Genomic DNA, 20136 nt, shown 5'->3' on the forward strand with positions numbered 1-20136 from the left:
AGCTTCTGTTACATTTCTATTTTAACATTTCCCTGAATTCCCCCAATCTCAGCCTTCACTTTTACACCACATCACTTTACTCCACACTCAGTTCTATCCTCTTTCTCTCTCCCTGTCTCCTAACTCTTAACAAAACCTCAACGACACTAACCTCTTTTGGTGCATTCCACACTATAACCCCTCTTACAGCCTTCCAAGGGTAGTGATAGGCTGTGGACAAGAGAAAATGTTCACTAGTGCTGTCAAGATGTCAAACATGAAGAAACAGATCACCTACTGAAACACATTTGTTGCAATAAAACAGTGAGAATAATAAGAGCACATACCAAGCATGCATCATTATGCAGGTATTTGTCCCTTGATAAGAATTGCAAAGAGATGGGTGTTGCCATTTTTCAGGGTACATATGTTAAGCTGGCATACTTATAAACTGTTGACCTAGTCACCACTGAACAACTGAGAGACTCAGCCCACTCTTAAGCCCCTTCCACTAAGTGAATCAATTTCGCTGTTGTTTTCCCTACTTTCAGCCATTACTATGCCTATGCACCATCAGTACTCTAGTGATCCTTTAAGGGCAGCGCATTGGGGAGGAAATCCAGAGTTTCATTCAGTAGAATGAACAGGAAAGCCTTTGCTAATCCAGTAGAGCCAGCTAGCCTAAGTGTAGGAATATCTATGTTGAGCAACAGTACTATGTCCTATGCATTTGGAAGCATGAACCACAGTATATTTTTACTTTTATGTACTTTAGGAAATATGCAGATAGGCTTATATGCTCATAAGCAGCCATTTTGAGTATATTCACATAAATTTATATAGAACAGAATGAAAACTATGAGCTAAAGGGACTTGACATCTGACACATAAGTAATCATGCTGCCATATAGACAGCTCTGCTGCTTAAAACACTGAGGTTCTGCATTTTATTTTACAAAGCCCTTCTTCAGTTGTTATTAAATACCTGGTTAATAGTAAAAAAAAAAAAAGGAATATCCATTCAAAAGGAATTAAGGATCAATCTGAATGGTATGGTTAGCATGTTTTCTAAACAGGTCTTTTTCAGGTAGTGAAAGATATCTGTTAATCATAACACATACTCTTCCTTGCCTATTTACTTGTGCTTTGCTTTGTGATTGGTCTTTAGAAGGAAACACAAATCTAATTTGCAAGTCTGAGGTCTGACACAGCTATCCATGGGGAAATCCCATTGCCAGGGTGCAAAGACATTAATCTTTAAGAAGCTGCATTTCCTTTAATATTTAGTTTGAACCTTACTGTTCTGAAATCTGGAGGGGTAGAAAGAAAATATCATTTCTTTAAATTCTAATATCTCTGATTCTGTTCTCTATAGATCTTAAATATTTTTGTACATATTCTCCAAATTTTCCACCTCATGCTGACCTCGTAGTGCTAACCAGTTCTTTTATGTGGAGCCCTAAAATGAAATTACTTCTATAATTTCCCAAAGAAGAATACAACATGAGGCATATCATACTGTTTTTATACCATGTTCTAATTTATACACCACCTCTTGGGGGTTCACCAATTGCAACCAAGATGAGAGGCAGTACAAATATATTTGAAACCATTAGTGGAGGAATGGCATTTCTCCCACTCCCTTAATTATATATCTAAAGGATTTTCATCAGAGGTGTCAGTACCAATTAAAGTAATCTCTTGCCTAGCTCACTGAAGCCATTCATAAAGTGTGTGGGGCCCACATGTGATAAGAGGAATACATTACCCTGTCCTCTTTGTCAATACGCGGAAGTAACAATACAAAGAGTAAGAGAATGCTGTATCTGTGTAGCCTCGGAACAAAGGGGTGAAGAGGCTACACAAACAGAGAAAGGGCAACACAGATACAACATCATCATCCTCTTCATACCGTTAATTTCACATGTTGCTAACCACAATAGAGGGGCCAGGGCTTGCATGCTTTCCTCATTACATCTGAATTTCACTCATTTTATGAGTGCCTGAAGAGGCATTGCCTTCTTATACAGTACCTGTGTGTATAAATGTGTACATATTTCCCCTGTTCATTTCGGGTAGCATTCTTAGCTCCTTCCAATCAGATCTGATCCAGCCGGATGCTGTCTTGTGTCTTCTGCCCTGTCATGCATTTGTCACAATATTTGGGTTTATTCAAAATAAACCCCATTCACTTGTATGGGGACACTTTAATGGGGAACCATTGGACTGATTTTATGCAGCATGATGAAACTTGGCCACATGGTAAATGTCAAAAGGAGAATTTACTACAAGTTGCAGACATACAGCTTTTTTCAACATTTGCTTGCTTTCTCTTTTTTTGAGATTTCCTTTTCCTGCTACTCATTGCTCAATGCTGGAATTGGTCTTGTCTTTACAAGAGGATAGGTCTACAGGGTGGGAAGAGGCTGTCTTTATGCAGTAGAGCAGAGTTACCCAACCTTTTAACTAGTGCGGACCGGCAGAGTCTCTGAGGGAGGTGAGGCGGCCGTTCATGCTTGCCCTCTCCGATGCACACGCACAGTGGTTGGGGAGCACACGCGGTTCCCTCACCACTTCACGTATGCGCAGGAGCACCTACCCACCCACAGCGGAGGCGGAAGCCTGGGAGTCTTTTTAATTTTTATTTTATTTTAACCGGCTCTTGCCCACCCCCCTACCCCGTCTCCAACCCCCCCATCCCCGTCACCACCGCTGCTGCCAGGAAGAGAGCAGCCGGAGCACCCGGCCCTTGCTCTTCCTCCCAGCTCTTCTCAACCACCCTCTATCCTCGTCGCCAGTGCTGCTGCCGGGAGAAGAGCAGCTGGAGCACCCAGCTCTTGCCCTGCCTCCCAGCCCCCCCCACCCTTGTAACCACCGCCGCCAGGCCACAAAGGCAGACCTCCCACACACATGCACTCCCCTCCCCACAGCTGCTTGTCGGACACGGGGGCTTGCATGAAGTGGTGAGGGAGTGCTAGCACCAGCACTGACACACGTGCGCGCAAAGCAGCTGTGGGGAGGGGAGTGCGTGGAGGGGAGGTCTGTCTTCACGGCCTGGTCGGGCTCAAGCCACGGACTGGCAATGGGCCACGGACCAGGGGTTGACGACCTCTGCAGTAGAGGATGGAAAGGAGTGGATTGAAATATAACTATGTACAGTGCTGTACACTTTCCCTCTTTCATTGTCACATCAATCATTCGCTAGCCAATGCCCTGTGTCACAAAGAGAATAAGAAAGAAACCTGATTCTCAGACAGATTCACTAACCTGGTTTTTTTTAAAACCTTTGGACTGATCAAAAACTCACACATACTGGGGAAATTTGCTTCTAAGCTATATAATTTTGTGTGTGAGAGAAACTGTGATTATATAAAGCAACAAGGCTTGGCTGCAGGGGAATAGGTGGTCTGAGAGGGACAACTGGACACCAAGATTCAGCTTCAGCTTAACTAATTAAGCACCCAAAGCCCATGCAGAAACATGAATACTCAACACCCAGAACTTTCTCTCACACACTGCACAGGCTGAAATACAATAGGGTAACAGTAGTGACATCATCAGTCAGGGGCTTTTTTTTAAAGTTAAAATTTCCAGTTTCCTTCCCAAAGGTCCTGAGGCTCCCTTGGGATCTTTTTAATCATGGAGAAGACATAAGGTCACAAGAGGAGGGTCTCTTTAATTTCCAGAAATTGATATCACTGGTAAAATCATCCCAAGTCAGGGGGAATCAGAATTTTTTTATTTCTGAAAAACTTGTGCAGCTAATAATGTCATCAGCCTTACATGGCACAACTTTTGGTGGTCTTCAGCATCTTCCCTGCTCTAGCCTAACTGAGCAGCTTAGCCAAAAACGCAAGATAATGCCATGTGAAAGAGAATATAAATCCCATCTCACCTCATCATCCAGGGGCCCTCCTCATATTTTCAGCAACTTGATCCTTTATCTTTCCTGGGCAGTTTAATTGTCAATTTCCTTCTCCGTTTTCATCATCTGATGCCAGCTCAGTGTCTGCCTTATGTGGTATTGTTACTTTCTCTTTCCATTACCATGCTTCTTTTCAAAAATTTTATGGCCAGAATCCTGTTAGTGACTTATGTGTACTACCTAGTAATGGGGTCATCACTTCGTTAGTTAACAGTAATTTGCTGTGGTAAGTTACACATTTTAATTTCTGTGCATGTAAATCACCTACAGGAAGTGGCCAGGAGTTTTTATTTGACCCTCCATATAAATAACCAACAGGATGTGGCCAGTTTTTTAAACCTTCCAGACACCTACTTTTTTCCCCAATGCAATCCAAATTCATTCATTCATTCATTCATTCATTCATTCATTCATTCATTCATTCATTCAATTTGTATACCATCTAGTTAGGACAGAGCACTACTCTGGGTGGTTAACAAATCAAGTAAATATAAAACAAAAGCTTTTATATAGCAATAGAAGTAAATAATAAACCAAAAAAATATAAAGAGAAACAAACAAGTCAATAAACAGCATAAAACCAATCCATCAAGAACAGGCAGGCAGGGCCATCTTTGCAAATATATTAAATAATGAAAATACTGTTTTATGTAGCCTCTGGAAGGCAGAGAGGCAGGGGACCAAGTGCAGTTCCACTGGGCGTCCATTGCAAAGGGCTGGTGCCACTGTTGAGAAGGCACTGTTTCTGGAGGAAAGTCTTTCTGGCCTTCTTTGATTTAACAATATGTAAGAGCATTGATGTGAAGATCTGGTGGTGCAGATCAATGTTCTTGGGGAAAGGCGTTCCAATAAGTGAGCATTGGTTGATCCCAATCCACATCAGAACTGAGTTGGGTATGCTTATTTCTTTTTGTTATATCTCTAGAACACTATAAATACTCCCAGTTTAGCTTGGGATGAGGCATTCGACTGCAGCCAGCGTACACTACTAATATCAAATAAAACCAGAAAGTCTTCTGAAGCATACAAATTATGGTGTAACTACATGGCCCAATTACACTATACTGGATCAGTTTAGATTCACCTGAACAGGGTCATTTTGCGATGCAGTATGTTTTTCAGAGCAATCCTTGCAAGGACTGATGTATTTCAAGTGACCCTGTTTAAGCATGATCTAGACTAATCTTCTTTCCTTTTAAAGGGAATGGGGAATAACAAGAAGAAAAGTATACTGTGCTTTGCTTAAGATTCTTAAGGATCTTGGGAAAGTTTCCTTCCCGTTAATTGTTGCTAACTGGCACAATGCATCAGCAATGTATTGATTGACTGAATGTATTGAAAGGGCTTTTTAAAAAACCCTTTCAAAGCATTGCTGATATTTTAGCAAGAATTAAATAGAAATTGAAAACTTTTTTTCTCTTTCCCTCTGCAGGGGAACAGAAAGAAAGATTTCTGTTTCTCAAGATACGTAATTAAGGGGCCTAAGCAAAGTGACAGCTTAAACCATCCACTTTGATTTGATCCTAGCAATCACATACAGTAGAACTGAACCAAACCAAAGTGATCCTACCCACAGTCCTCCCCCAAAAAAGTAGTCCCTGAAATGAACCCCAAAAGTTACAACTGGGCATTGATCAAGTGTGACAATGTGAAATTTTGTGCATTTGGAGTGCATAAGGGCACTGTAGAAAACATAATCCTGAAAACGTACATTGTTCTTTAAAAATGAGGCTTGAACAGCACTTTACTACAATTGGCTCTCCAGCTGAGCAAACTCACTATACATAAATCTTGCCTTACACATTTGTTTCATGGATGACAGTAGAGTTGTGGGAGAGAATTGAAATTGTATTAAAAAAATGATACAATATGACAGACACATACAGTGTGACAGGCAGTGTTTGCAAGTTCTGTAACTTGTACTCTCTGTAGCTGCTATACGCTGGTTTTAAATACCTTGTTGTACTCAATCCTTTACTTTGCATCTCTTTATTTCTCCAGGCTTTGCAAATTTTAGTCACATCAATAATGTTTATTGTCACAGTGGCAGCTTGCCAGATTTTCACTTACAAGCCCTTGTAGTACAGGAGGTAAAAAGGAATAGAAATTCATATCAAAAAAATTTTTGCTGGTGCATCCCCTATAACTTGTAGGCCATGGAAAAGAGGTTGTTTACATTTTTAAGAGAAATGTTTACATCTGTGAGAGGTAGAAAATATAGGGAGAAAGGAGATGCACACACATCATCATCACATCATGACTGTATGCCACACACATAGGATGCCAACAACAATCATGTAGCACTAACAACAGCCGCAGATGAGAACAGCATGGATTTTTCTCCATATATTCAAATTGGCTTGGCTGGTGAGCACTGAGAATAATTTTCATGTGTACCTGGAGATGCTAAAAGGCTAAGGTGATATATTTTACTTCCATAGATTTTTAATGTTAACAACTTTGGTCTTTTAGAGTTGTATTCCATGCTTTTTGATTGTGCCTTTTTAGGCTATAAGCTCTTGCATTTTAAGAAAATAATTGAAACATTGTCATTATTCTTTTTCCCCTCTTGAAATATACTTCTACTGTATTTTAGATTGAATTCTGACTTAAGTATTTGCCTGCAACTTCAGTTTAGTTTTCACATATTCTTTAAGTGTTTGTGCTTAGAGTTTCCAGTACCTAGATGACCTATGGATTTTTTACAACAACTTTGAAATATTTTTGTCCCTATGGAACATAGAAGCGATGTAAAGAATAAAGGAATAAAGCTGATGCAATTAGACAAGCTGATGTTGCCTGAAATTGTTGCAACAATGAAAAGACATACTTTGATACTCAGATGCAGTTTGTTATGGTTGGAAGTGATTGTCTGGTTTCATTTGGAAATTAACCTCCTTTTTTGGGATAAACACCAGCTGTGAACACAGGATGCTGATTCCCACCCCCCCACCCCAGAGTTCTATAAAGTTTTACTGTATAAGGTCTCTTAGGAGGATATTCAGGCATCAAACTCTCTGACCTGACGCAGGAATTGCCTTGTTTCAATAGCATGTATTTCATTTGTTCACCGGGAAAAGGAGCAAAGCAGTGCATCTCCAACCAGGACTAAACCACAGGAAAATGCCTTTCAAGTTGCACCCTTATTTTCTACAAGGATTTCCCACATATCAACAGGAATTTCTTCCTTTGCATCTAAAATCACACTATATTTAATAATAGAATCTGCCATTGCCCAGAAAATGATTCATTTCCTACATCACTAAAAGCAGCTGACATCTGATTGTATACTATCACATCTAGTCTACATGTGTTGTAGTGAATACAGCTGGACTGCATTAAGATATAATCTGAAATGCATGGAGCTTGGTGGAAAAGGGTTGGGCTCAATGAGCATAACTTTTTAACTAAAAAAAAGGAGGGGTATGCTAAACATACACTAATAGGCAATATTCAGCAAAAGTTTCATGTTTTTGTCCCATTTGTTTCTTAGGTTAAGAAAGGATATTCCATTTGTCTCTTTGACCCCTGGTGAGAACTATTACATTTTTCCACAAGCTACCAACAGTGAAAATCCAGCTATAAGGTTGAGAAACCAATGCACCTACTCAGCTCTACTCGTATTTTACTTATCCTACATTGCCACTTGCCAATTTGAGTTTCTCATTAAATGTAGTATTTTTTTTTACTGTGTCTGACTTATGAACAGGATTGTTTTTTGAGCCCTTCCCATTTCACAATAATACCTGAATACGTTGAATGGAACAGATACTATTATATGTCTGGGCATTTCTCAGTTCCAGTATTTGCTTCAGATGACTAAGTGAGAGATGATAAAGTGTTTCCTGTCACCCTTTAACTAAAACATCCATAAAAGTCTTCTAGCTTCTTAGGAATGTTCTAAACCACACCTTTTTTAAAAATAGAATAATATAATGTCCTGAGATGACGATACTGTTCCTTATTATAATTTTATCATGGTGATAGTGTTTCTATTATAATTTTCATTTAAGTTTAATAATAAATGTTAATAACCAAGCCTTATTTGTTTCTATGTTTTACTGGCCTTATCTGCTAGAGACCGTTCATCCAGACAAGCTGCCAGAACAGCAATTTTTCAAGCAATTGCTTGTCTGAGCTTTGCCAGAATTTCGAGTGATTACTGTTTGGCTTCCACTAGTCAACTTGCTCGAGAACCCTTTAGTTGCACAATAGTTTTATGAGGTTCATGTACAGATTTGAAAACTGCCATCTCTCAATAAATCACACATTTGTATTGTTCAATTAAGTTGGAAAGATGGCTTTGCATATCTAACCTAAAGAAAAGAGAATTATTTGACTGTTGGGATTTCCTACGTGACTTCTGTACTGAAGACAGATGCAAATCTTTTGCTTTGTACATTTGCACAAAATGCATTGTGAGGGGGTGCAGACATGTGCCCTTAGCAAGCCATATGGCTCCAGCACACAGGTAGCAGGCAGCTGGGAAGAGGGTGAGTTTCTTCAGGATCAGGCTAGCTGGAGGGAGTCCCTGCAACTACAGGAGAGACTGCATCCTAATGAGAGGAATCTGGAGGAGTCAGGGTCAACGGGGTCAAGGGGAATAAAAGAGCAGAACTGGGAAAGCAAGGATTGCCACCTATCTTGGAAGAAATGGACATGGGGAGGATGTCCGAAGCTGTCTACCCTTGTCAGGTTTATTGATTGGAGCCAGGCACTGGAGGCTCCAGCCATGCATTTGGACAAGGCTATGTTAGCCTGGGTACCGCCACAGCTATGGAGAGGCAAGTGAGGGAAGAGACTTGGAGAGACAAGCGGCACAGATTGAGTTCTCATGCTCATTTATACAAGCCTTCTCTAAAAGGTGTGTATTCTGGACCTAATCTCTCTTGTCCTTCCTGCCTTCCAGAAACTGGACTCTGGGAGAGTTCCAGTGAAATTAACTGGTGGCCCCAGGCGACAACTGGTTTAAAGACTGTAGTTTGACTCTATGGGACTGTGGGAGACAACGCAGTGGGAATTGCTGCTGTAACTCTAATAAAAATGATGTGAATCAAGAAGCTAAACTGGAGCCCATGGAGCTATTAACAGGTAACTGGGAACCCTGGTTCTACCGGTGAGGGAGCTGGTGGGGTATATATGCATAAAAAGCAAAATACTCTTTTAAAACCCTGTATGCACAAGGGCAATCATGCCATGGCTTTTCCCCCTGCAACAGGCTAACCTTCATGCAATTAGTTGCACAACCAGCCAGCCACCCAATTTTGCAACTAACGCATGACCAGTTGTACAAAGAACAGCCTGCCAGAGAAGAACAAAATGCTTGTGGTATTGACTTTCCATTACTGTGTAAATGAATAAAATTTTAACTAAAATGTTATTTTAGGAGAAAAAACATATAATTTAAATGTGCATTTTAAAAACAGAAAATTTGTTGGAATGGACTTATGATGAATACATGATAATGTATTCACAAAGGCTTTCACGGCCGGAATCTAATGGTTGTTGTGGGTTTTTCGGGGTCCTTGGCCGTGTTATGGAGGTTGTTTTTCCTAACGTTTCACCAGTCTCTGTGGCTGGCATCTTCAGAGAACAGAGTGCGGTCTCTAGCAGAACACGGCCAAAGAGCCTGAAAAACCCACAACAACCAATGCATGAAAACCTGACATTGACTGGAAACAGACTGCTCTGTCTATTTCTAAGAGAAATACATACTTCGGCAAGATTCGGCAAGGTGTGTTTCTAAATTTTGAAATTCAAAAGTGACACACCTAATAGCACAACTACTTTTGTGTGTGTGTGTGTGTGAGAGAGAGAGAATCAGCCCAATTAATCCCACTTAATATTATTCAAAGCCTTGGTTAATAAGAATGGACCTAGCTTACAGAACTGTAGAACACAGCCCTAGTCTTCAGCAGTTCTTGCTATGTTGGTTTCCTATAAGGTCCTTCTGAAGTTTCATTTTTCAAAAAAAAAAAGGCAAAAATACAGCACATGGACCTCTGTATCACATCCACTTTCTCTCACAGATCTTTCAGAGACCTCTTTCCCACCTGAGGATAATTCTTGCTGAGAACATCTGGCATTTTACTCTATCTTCAGCCAACCACTATGGCTCTCACAGATCAAGCAGACTTGTTCACACTTTCAAAATCCAATCAGCATTCTGAAGAACAATTCATATTACTTTTTCTCACCTTTGGTGCAATATATTTTGAACAGTACATGACATGAATGCCCCTTTTATTTCTCTTCCCATGAAAAATATGGAAAGTCATTGTAGATTTCATTTTCTCAGAGCATTGAACAAGACATATGATTGTCTTAAACAGAATTTGTTCAACACAAAAACATCATATGCAAATGACTCCCAAGAAGAAAAAGCATTTTCATATTCATCATAATCAGTTATTTTTTTTGTTCAGATTAATGTACTTTTTTCCAATCTCTTATTAGACAGACAAACTACATTTTAGGTGACATTGCTATTTTCACAGTAAAATCCAGGCCACAAAATTACTGCTGCACAATGTTCTAAGTCAAGGGTACACAAACATCTAGGGCTGTGTGTCATATCATAATATGCACACAGAGAAACAGAAAAATTTCCACACACATATATATGCAGACATGTACATACTCATGCATGCACACACAGACATACCATACACATGGATGGGAAAGCATAAAACTCCCCATTATTGCCCACTGAGATCTTGGAATGGCTGGCATGGTGGTAGAGAGACTTCAAATCTTAAAGCAAAGCCCAGAAAGTTAGAAGAAAGTTGATGAGGTGACTCTAATCTTGGGGGCCACACAGGCAGGCACCAAGAGTGTGTGGTCCAGAGCTGTCAGCTGTGTATCCCTGGAGTATTTAACACAATTAGCTGTTGAGTAAAAAATTCCCACCCTCCTGGAAAGTGGCAAAGCCTGTTGCCCAGACACTTAACTAACCACACGCTACTTGACCCATGGCAATTTTTTCTTAAAGGGGCATGCCTTTGTACTAAGCAACTGGGGTTCTTGTAAACACTTCATTAGTTTTTTTAAAAAAACTAATTAATAAAAAGTGGCAAACTCATTTTACGCTAGGGAGACTAGGCTTGCCAATACAACACATCAAAAGGCTTATTTCACTCATTTCTGCACAATTTGCTTGGGTGACTATAAATACAGTTTTTGCCATTCTAAGAGGGCTTTCCTTATTTTCAAAATGACTTACAACAAGCTTAGTTTGTCATTTCTTTTATGAAAGCAACAGATTTATAAAGACAGGAAGAAACGTTAAAAATAAAGCATGCTTCCAGACCTAATGCTGACTGTTAAAAGGTTTTAAGCAGCTATTCTGTCTTTTCATCCTTATTTATTTTTCTAGAAAGAAAAAATGGTGGGAAGGGTATAAGAAGGCGAGAATACCAAGTGGAATACATTGTTACTCGGAACCCCTGCAAAATTTGAAGAACCAAGACAGGAGAATTACAGGATGAAAGCTTTGCTTGGAAGCACCCAATGTCTTGTTTAAGGTTTTTTTTTTTTAATCCTACACTTCCATTCCAAAATGTATTGAAATTACAGTCCTGAAATGTACAAGGCTCTGAGTTACTCTGAGAACAAGCATTCAGAGTTGAAGTTAGAAATCCTCAACATTATTCCACCAACAGTCCTAACTTACAGAGATGAATTTCTAGCTATCTCTAATGCCCATCAGAGGTGTTCTGTGCAACTGTCTAGTACACCCCTTCACGTCAGTATTTGTATTTCATATTGCTGCTTCTCATAATAATTGTAATTTTATCTGTACGATCAACAGATCAGATGTAGCTTCTCATAATAAGCAACTTGTTGTGAGCTGCTTGTATGTATAAATTGCTTAAGACTGAATCATGAAAATTATTTATTTTAGGCTATCTGATTCACTGTAAAACAAATATATAAAGATCATTATAATTATCTTATAATTATGAGTCTTCACAGCTTCAAATAACTGGAGGAAGTGTGTCAAAGTGCTCTAAAATTAGATTTCAACGATCTCATTCTTTGTATAGCCATCACAGCATAGTAATGCACAGGAGAGGCATTCAGGTTTTCTCAAAAGCCCCAGAACACTGCTTACAAGCGTGCATTAAAAACAAAAACCCACAGCCTTTGATTAATTCTACATCTGCACTCATTGGAAACCACCAGACTGTTTAAGCTGGGGAAACAAGTAGGTAACAACATTCTCCCTTTGACTTTTGCAACAATACTGTAAGTCCAACTGAATAACTTTCTGGCAGGGACGCATTCCTTTTCCCATGTGTAGACAAGCAGACTTAAAATCCTGGTTAGGATCCAGGTAATCCCAAACTCTTATTTGTACCGTTTATATCCTGGTGATCTTAATGCAAGATGCTTGAATTCTAATGGAAATGCTTCCTTCTCTGAAGAACTCTGTGCAATTTTAAAGTGATTAGCTTTGGCTGAATTTTGTTCATTATTTATACCAGTCTAATTCACTAAGCTACACCACAAAAGAATCAAAGGCTCTAAAAGCCAAAATGGACCAGAAAACTTTTGGTCACAACGTTCTGTCTCAAAGCTGCATCATCTGCACTTAGCCCCATCATTTCCACCGATCAAAACAACTAGTCAATCCAAAATGAAGTCCTTTGACTTTGTTAGAATTGATGGGGCTGTCAGTGAAGATGTCCTCTATAGACAAATTTCAATAAATTCCATATATTCTAAGGTCCCTCCTGATAGGACCAGTCACTGTAAAGTCAAATATATTACACAAAGGGAGTATCCCTTCCCATTCAGAGCAGTGGTGGGAATTTACCTCGGTTGGAGTGGCCTGCTGCATTTGATGCTGAGGAAAGCGAGGTCTTCTGCTTCTGCCGTTTCACTGTCAACATCACCTGCTCCTGGACTCTTTGTTTTCCTGTCCCTCTTGTTTTCAGCTTGTGATCTGATGGCAATGCTAGAGTAGAGTTGGCTTGATCTTGGAAGCACTCATAGGCCAGTGCTGTTTTCAGTGGAGAGGGAGAGTGAAGCATGATTGCAAGAGGCCTGGTGGTGAGGAGGGATGTCACCTGTCTCTCTTTTGGAACTTTTAAAAAGCAGCAAAATTCTTGATTTAAAGTAGAATCTCAAAGAGTCCTCCTTGCCATACGTCCCTCTGCTGACAGCTGCTTTTTCCCCACACTCTGCTCTCCTGTGTGTGAGTGAGCTGGCACGCCCTCTGCTAGACTGGATATACAACCTTCAGTCTGTGTCTGCACACACCCACTGCTCTACTCCACTTGCTGATCCCAAGGCAGTACAGCACACTCACCCAAATACTGCAGGGCTGGTGGCTGCTCTTGACGTGACTGTGCTTTGAAAAGTCAGCAAATATCTGACCAGGAATAAAGAAGCATCCGGGGGGGGGGGGGAGGTTATTATGTATGATTTTAAAACTAAAAGCTGGAAAGGGAGTCATGTCCCATGTAATGTTACTCCTGTGGCTTTGCACTGTTCTCCAAATCTATTGGTACAAATAGATTCCCGGTACTTTTGCCAGATTTGCCTCATGGCAGTTCCATAGTATAGAGGTGGGCAGCTATCACTCTCAGGTGCTGAACTTTAGTTCCTGTGACGCCCCTCACCATTGGTTATACTGAGTAGGACTGATGACCTGTGCAAACATATAGGGGGCCACAGTTGCCAAACCTGGACTAGGACATTCTCATCTGAATTATTTTCTTCTTTTCCCTGCACTGAACTAGGTCACTAGTCAGGAATAAGTTGTTCATTTGCTGATGCACAAAATAATTCCAGGCATGTTGTTTGCAGAAATAAATGGTAGCCTTGAAGGAACACTGAGTGTGAATTCCAGCTGAATGATGCTATTTATTTTCTGAAACAGTTTGTGCAGCTCAAAACAAGTTGATTTCTGTATAGCTTTGTTTCATGTTTATGAAATGGAATTGATAATGTACCTCCCAGTTGTGCCTCATAGTTGAGAAGATGAGATTCTAGCAAAGTTTGCACATAGTAAACCCTGTTAAGGTAGCTGCCACAACTTCTTTGCTAGGCAAGTTTTCTCACTTACCAAGATGGGACATAAAAAACACTCTTGGAAAAGGCTGGGGTCCATCTCTCAGAATGTCTTAGATAACAATGCCCATTTTCCAAGCTCTGTTAAAAGGTCTCTGGCAGCCTAATTTTCTGTCAAGGTATGGATGGACAAGATAACAGTCCCCATCCTTCCCTGGTGAAATAATACTCCAAGGGTTCAATGGGAGTATAGTTTCATTGGGAAGGAATAAAAATTTGGTGGCTGCATTTTGTCCAGATGGTTATAAATGTATTCTGAGCAAGGGCAAAAAAGGTTACATGGCTTCTGTAAGTTAATAGGGAGCATGCCCAGGAACATTTAAGTAAAACAGAACCTGATGCGGTGGCATTTTTAGTTGCTTCACCAGTGGTAGGTGTTGAGAAGCAGCAGATGAAAATGAATTTGTGTGCTGGAGAAGGATGTGGAATAATACCTGTGATTGTGAGATAAAAGATAAAATCTGGAACTCATCTTACCCTCACTTTTCAGGTAGTTACCTACTAATACATCACATTAATTACTGTCTAACCTCTGTTTTAATCTAGAACACAGCAACTCAATAGAACACACTGGATTCTCTTTATCTCAAAACATTTTAGTGCCATATGAAAGAGATTCCAGAACAATATTTTTTCCAGACTATGGATTGTTGAATTTATATTGGCAGTAAATGTCTCTGTAAGTACAAACAAACCACACACAAAATGGCCTCCAGTGGCATAACTAGTATTATTCTTTGTCTTTTATTTCATTCCTTTTAAGGAATAAAAATAAGCTCTTTATTGTCTAAGAATCTACCATGTGTTTCTTTTTCACAAAACAGTTTTTAAAAGAATGTTAATCGAGGAAAAAAAGGCCATAAAGTAAATTATGCTTGAGGGTCCTCAGTAGGCCATAAATTAGACATTAATGTGTGAGCTTCCAAAATGTATTATAAGGACGTTTTGGAAACTTTAGGTTCTTTGCTGTTTGAAGTACTGCTTCATTTTAGATTGATTGCTGAGGATATACGTATTATGGCCCTTCAAAAGGCTCAGAGTGGCCTAGATGTAAGGAAAACAATTTTTAGAAATTGGTTTCTACAGAAAATAAAGGAAGAATAGTTTATTTCAGAAAATCCAGACCAAATCCAGAAACATATACAAAAGGACTGGGGCCCAGATTTTCCTGGGGATCCCAGTTTGTGGCCAGAGCAACAGCCGAGTTCAACAGCTGTTGTGTGGCGGCCTCTGGGAATGGCAAATTGACATGGCAGCATGGGGGATCCTGGGACCTGGGCCATTAGTGTTTGGATTGTGCTGGCACAAGGCTATTGACCAGCATGATCAATGAGAAGGGAGAGTGTGGGCTGGCAAACCAGAATGGAGGAGGCTTTACTCTGGCCAGCACATAGCAAGAAGAGCACAGTCGCTCAGCCCAGTTTGCTCTCAGCAGCCTTTCCCTCTCCCCATGCCCTCTTGTTGCGTGTTGTATCTAGTTCTTAATGTCATTATTGGGTTTTAGAAACCTAATCCTTCAGGTCAATTTGACTGAGAGACATTTTCTAAAGCCTTTTTGCCTTCCATCACAGAATGCAGCTCTACTTGTTTAGTTCTCTGGGAAAAGCCCCTTAATGCATCTGGATGTGACATTATAGACAGTAATCTACCTTGTGTTAAGTGACTGTGAGTAGAATCGCATGTTATGGAGACACTAATAGAGCTTTCAAGGTATGCAATATGTTTAAGGAGTGGCTTTTAGAAGCTGCATGAAGCTTTTGAAAAGTTCAGAAATTAATTGAATAAAGAAGTCCTTTCCACATTCATATAATCTAGACATTTTCATCTTCCTGAATGAACTAAAAGAACGAAAGAAGAGGAGACAGCAAAGTTCTGAAACACGAATGGCAGCAATGTGACTTTTGTGATGGGAGTGGAGCAGGTTGGTAGCAGAGAATGAGAATATTGTGGTGGACTACAGAAAAAGGGGGGATGTTTCTGAAAATGAGAAAGCAGATTATAGATTAATATATGTGGCAACTTTTCATCATCAAGGAGGTTACATTCTAGAGGAAATTGACCAATTTCCTTCAATAACAGGAGAACCTGGAAAAACAAGGTAGCAAGTAAAACTAAGGGGAACAATTACCTCAGGCATAGGTTGGACAAGTCCAGAAAAGGATTTTCCTCTGCTGTGGTAATTTCACAGCAGTGAGAAGGTTGGCACATGCAGCTTTTCATGGTTTTAGGGCTTTCTGTCATGCTTTTACAGCTTCTCTAAGTCAATAAGCTATCAAATCCACAGGACTCCAAGAGTACCTGCTCAATAGCCATTGCACACCCTAGTTTGTTCTTATGATCAGTGCCACACTGTTTCCGATTGTGCTAAGTGTTTGTCAGCATAACGTCCTTCAGCTGAGAAAGGTATGCTTGGTGAAGCTATTAACAGACCCTAGAAAGGACTGGGTTAAAAAAAAAAATCAAATGAAGTCCTAAAAACAAAGATGCAAGCCTTTCCCCAGTGTGTATATATATACCTAAGTAAAAGCCATGGAGTTAACAAAATTAGTTGACAGTATAAAATGACTCAGTTACATAAAATAGATAAGAATAGTTGGCAAAATATGGCATTTATCCAATTATTCATATATGTACAGTATATATATATATATACTCCAGCAGGATCACATGTTATTTGGATGCAACATTTACGACACCAAACAGATTCCTTGAGGCTGAGAGATCCACAGTTTGGATACCACTACAGAGAAAATTTTCTTGTGGTATCCTATCAACCAGAGACAAGTGGGATAATTCACATGAGAGTTACCTCAGTCATTCTCAAGGGACAAGCAGATTCATAATATAATAATATGTACTCTTTCCTGTCGTGATGTATGGAAGTGAGAGCTGGACCATAAAGAAAGCAGACCGCCGAAGAATTGATGCCTTTGAATTGTGGTGCTGGAGGAGGCTCTTGAGAATCCCCTGGACTGCAAGGAGAACAAACCTATCAGTTCTAAAGGAAATCAACCCTGAGTGCTCACTGGAAGGACAGATCCTGAAGCTGAGGCTCCAGTACTTTGGCCATCTCATGAGAAGAAAAGAGTCCTTGGAAAAAACCTTGATGTTAGGAAGGTGTGATGGCAAGAGGAGAAGGGGACGACCGAGGATGAGATGGCTGGACAGTGTCTGCGAAGCAACCAACATGAACCTGACACAACTCCGGGAGGCAGTAGAAGACAGAAGGGCCTGGCGTGCTCTGGTCCATGGGGTCACGAAGAGTCGGACACGACTAAACGAGTAAACACACACACACTCTTTCCTCAATTTTTGGAACTGAATCTTTCAACCTTCTGTGAGACTGGCAGATATTAGATGTCTGTGATGGAATCTGAATAAAAATATTTCTAGTTCTAATGAAAATGACTTTACATTGTGTAGTAGTCTTGGCTGCTCCAAAAGTGAAATAATATGGTGGCAATGACAGTTGGGTTGTGGAAGTCAACAGCTGGGGGGGGGGGACTGACAAAGCCATGGCTCAGGTGCTCAGTCTCTCACTTGCAGCATGTTGTGCGCTCAGTACAACATGATGATGCCATGAATCATCCTGCACACCCTGAAAACCAGAGACACACCCTGAGTGTTAGGCTTGTTCAAAGCATTTTTGTTCTGTGTTTCTGGGGGCCTTGCCAAGGCATGGATTGCGATCACAAGTCTTGTTCACCTTACTTTGCTGCCAAAATGCTTGATATCTTTAGTCAGGACTTGTCAACACATCTCAGAGTAGTAGGATTTATAAATACTTATTTACCATATCTTCCATGAAAACAGTAGTTTACATCAGGGCTATCTTAAGGATAGCTACTGCCCCTGCTCTAACGTTAGATGCAACAATTCCAGAAATGTTGAAGTCATTGCGGGAGAAGGGGTGACCTTACAAGCAGAGGGAACTGCAGAGTGTTGCACCCTACAGTATGCTCACAAGTCACAGGCACCTTATATGCTAATAGCTTCTTTCAGGATTTCAGCTGTAGTTCAACACAGCTACATGGTCTGGGAGGAAAGATGGAGACCAACTGATCTAACACTACCAGTTCCACAATCTTGTTGATCAAGTTCACCACTGACTTCAACCACCACATGGCATATGCCCACATTTTAACCACAGGTCTTGGAACTGTTTACAGTAAGCCTCTTCCAACAGGTTGAACATACTAAGAATTGCCTGTTGAACCTGCTGCCTCAGTGGGGTCCAGAGCATCCACTACTTCTTGGGCTAGACCATTGAGACATGGGATTAAGATCAGGGGCCATTACTCCTTTGGCCAGGCAGTGGCTGTAGCCACTTGCTCAAATGTATTGAAGAAAGGCTCTGGGTCACAGTCTAAGGACAATTTCTGGACCCAAATGAGTGGGTGCCCTTGGCTGTTCAGATCCCACTGAACTGTGAGGAGAGGCCCCATGTTGGATAGCAATGTGAGCAGTGCCTGTGGCCCCTCCATGACAGCACCATGGATTGCTTCAAACTAAAACATTTTATTAATGAAAGACAACTTAAACAAACTAGGCCAATGGAGCCTGGCTCAACAATGTGTCAACCGAATGCTTATAGTAAAGTGTGCTGCTTATAGGTTTATAGGTTTAACATCTTAGTCCTGACCATCCTCTATAACCCTCTGGTGAGCAACCCTACTGTGTGGAATGGAGGCCTTTCTCTTCTATCAGTTCTAGAACCCCTCACGGGTGGGCCAGGCATGGGGTGCCGCAACAAGATGCTGAAGGAAAACAGTCTCTTGCCCCTGCAGGTGGGTGGTATGAGCCATGGCACAGGTATAGCCATAGTAACCTATGGCTGGTCCTTCTGGTCTGTACACCTGGTAGGTCTTGACAGGGGCATGGTTGAAGAACCAGGAAACATGGGTGGCTGCATCGGGGGTACAGAGCAGTGAGGATGGGTGCACAGACCCGAGAAGTTCACTTCTCGAAGGGTTGTCTGGCTCTCGAGTTGGCACAGAGTGTGGAGGACAGTCCTGGTCTTGTCAGTGGAGACAGCATGCTCAGCACTGGCTCTCAGCTCAGCAACAGGCCTTATTCTGCTGTACCCGGACTGCCTGCCCTGGCAACGCCAGCAGGTCAACCCAGTTGTCTATATTAGCATCTTGTCTATGGACCACCTCCAGCCCTCCTTTGGGGATGCCTTGTTTGGTCACACCTTCTGAGCTTCACATGCCTCCCAGTCCACAGCATCTACCCAAAGGCCCTTCTCTTGATCACTGGCCCCTCCTTAAGTAGCAGGCCTGCTATCACTGCACCTTCCACTTAGTGCATATCTGGTAACTGTGCTGTCTCTGCTCCTATTTATTGAAAAACTACGTGTTGGAAAGGCCAAGAGGCAGTTCACCAAGGTGGGAAGCCCACCTGCCTCATGGAAGAGGCGCTTGTCAGCCCCACAGCATTTTAGGCTGAAATCCTTTCAAAACTATTAGTTAGTTGCAGTTCATGCTATCAAATTGTCTCCAACATATGGCAACTCTATGATGAGAGCCACCCAGAGACCTTTGGGTAGTGTGGGTGGCATATAAGTTAAGTTAAGTTAAGTTAAGTTAAGTTAAGTTAAGTTAAGTTAAGTTAAGTTAAGTTAAGTTAAGTTAAGTTAAGTTAAGTTAAGTTAAGTTAAATAAATAAATAAATAAATAAATAAATAAATAAATAAATAAATAAATAAATAAATAAATAAATAAATAAATATGTGATTTATCTGAAGCCAGTGCACAGATGTATGAATGGGTATTTTAGAAACAAGGAAGAAACAGTGAAGAAAAAGACCTATCTTTTCAGGCATTTTAAAACATTAGAATATTTTAATTAGATTACATTGGTTGGGCAATTGTCCATAAAATGGATTCTAAAATGCCCCATTTACTTCATCAACTGCTCTGCAAGCACAATGGCATTCAGGAAGAAAGAATTTTGTCTCATTAATCCCTGCGAAAGAGAACAAATGAAATGAAATGTATTAGCTGAGAAAGGAAAAAAATGAAGCAATAGCAAGGGGACACATTAGGGTTGTCACTGTACAATGCTATTGAAGTTTGAAGGTACATATCTTATACCTGACAGCTGGCCAAGAGCCATCAGATGGTTGTTGTTTAATTGTGGTCTTCGTGGTGGGT

At 40.7% G+C, this 20136-nt stretch overlaps 1 protein-coding gene and 1 long non-coding RNA gene across 2 annotated transcripts in view; one reads left to right on the forward strand and one right to left on the reverse strand.

The window, feature by feature from the left end:
- PKP1 (plakophilin 1) overlaps positions 1-15434 on the reverse strand; it is a 55372-nt gene extending 39938 nt beyond the window's left edge. The window contains exon 1 of the mRNA XM_020782362.3: positions 12723-15434. Within this exon, the coding sequence (XP_020638021.1) occupies positions 12723-12939 (217 nt within the window). The 5' untranslated portion in view covers positions 12940-15434. The remainder of the gene's footprint in view (positions 1-12722) is intronic.
- On the forward strand, positions 8681-11432 carry LOC144589163 (uncharacterized). The gene is made up of 2 exons (XR_013545103.1): positions 8681-8768; positions 11280-11432. It is a non-coding gene; the product is annotated as an uncharacterized LOC144589163 (long non-coding RNA).
- Positions 15435-20136: the final 4702 nt, after the last annotated feature.

This window comes from Pogona vitticeps, chromosome 4, assembly GCF_051106095.1.
Source record: "Pogona vitticeps strain Pit_001003342236 chromosome 4, PviZW2.1, whole genome shotgun sequence".
In the NCBI taxonomy this organism is placed as follows: domain Eukaryota; kingdom Metazoa; phylum Chordata; class Lepidosauria; order Squamata; family Agamidae; genus Pogona; species Pogona vitticeps.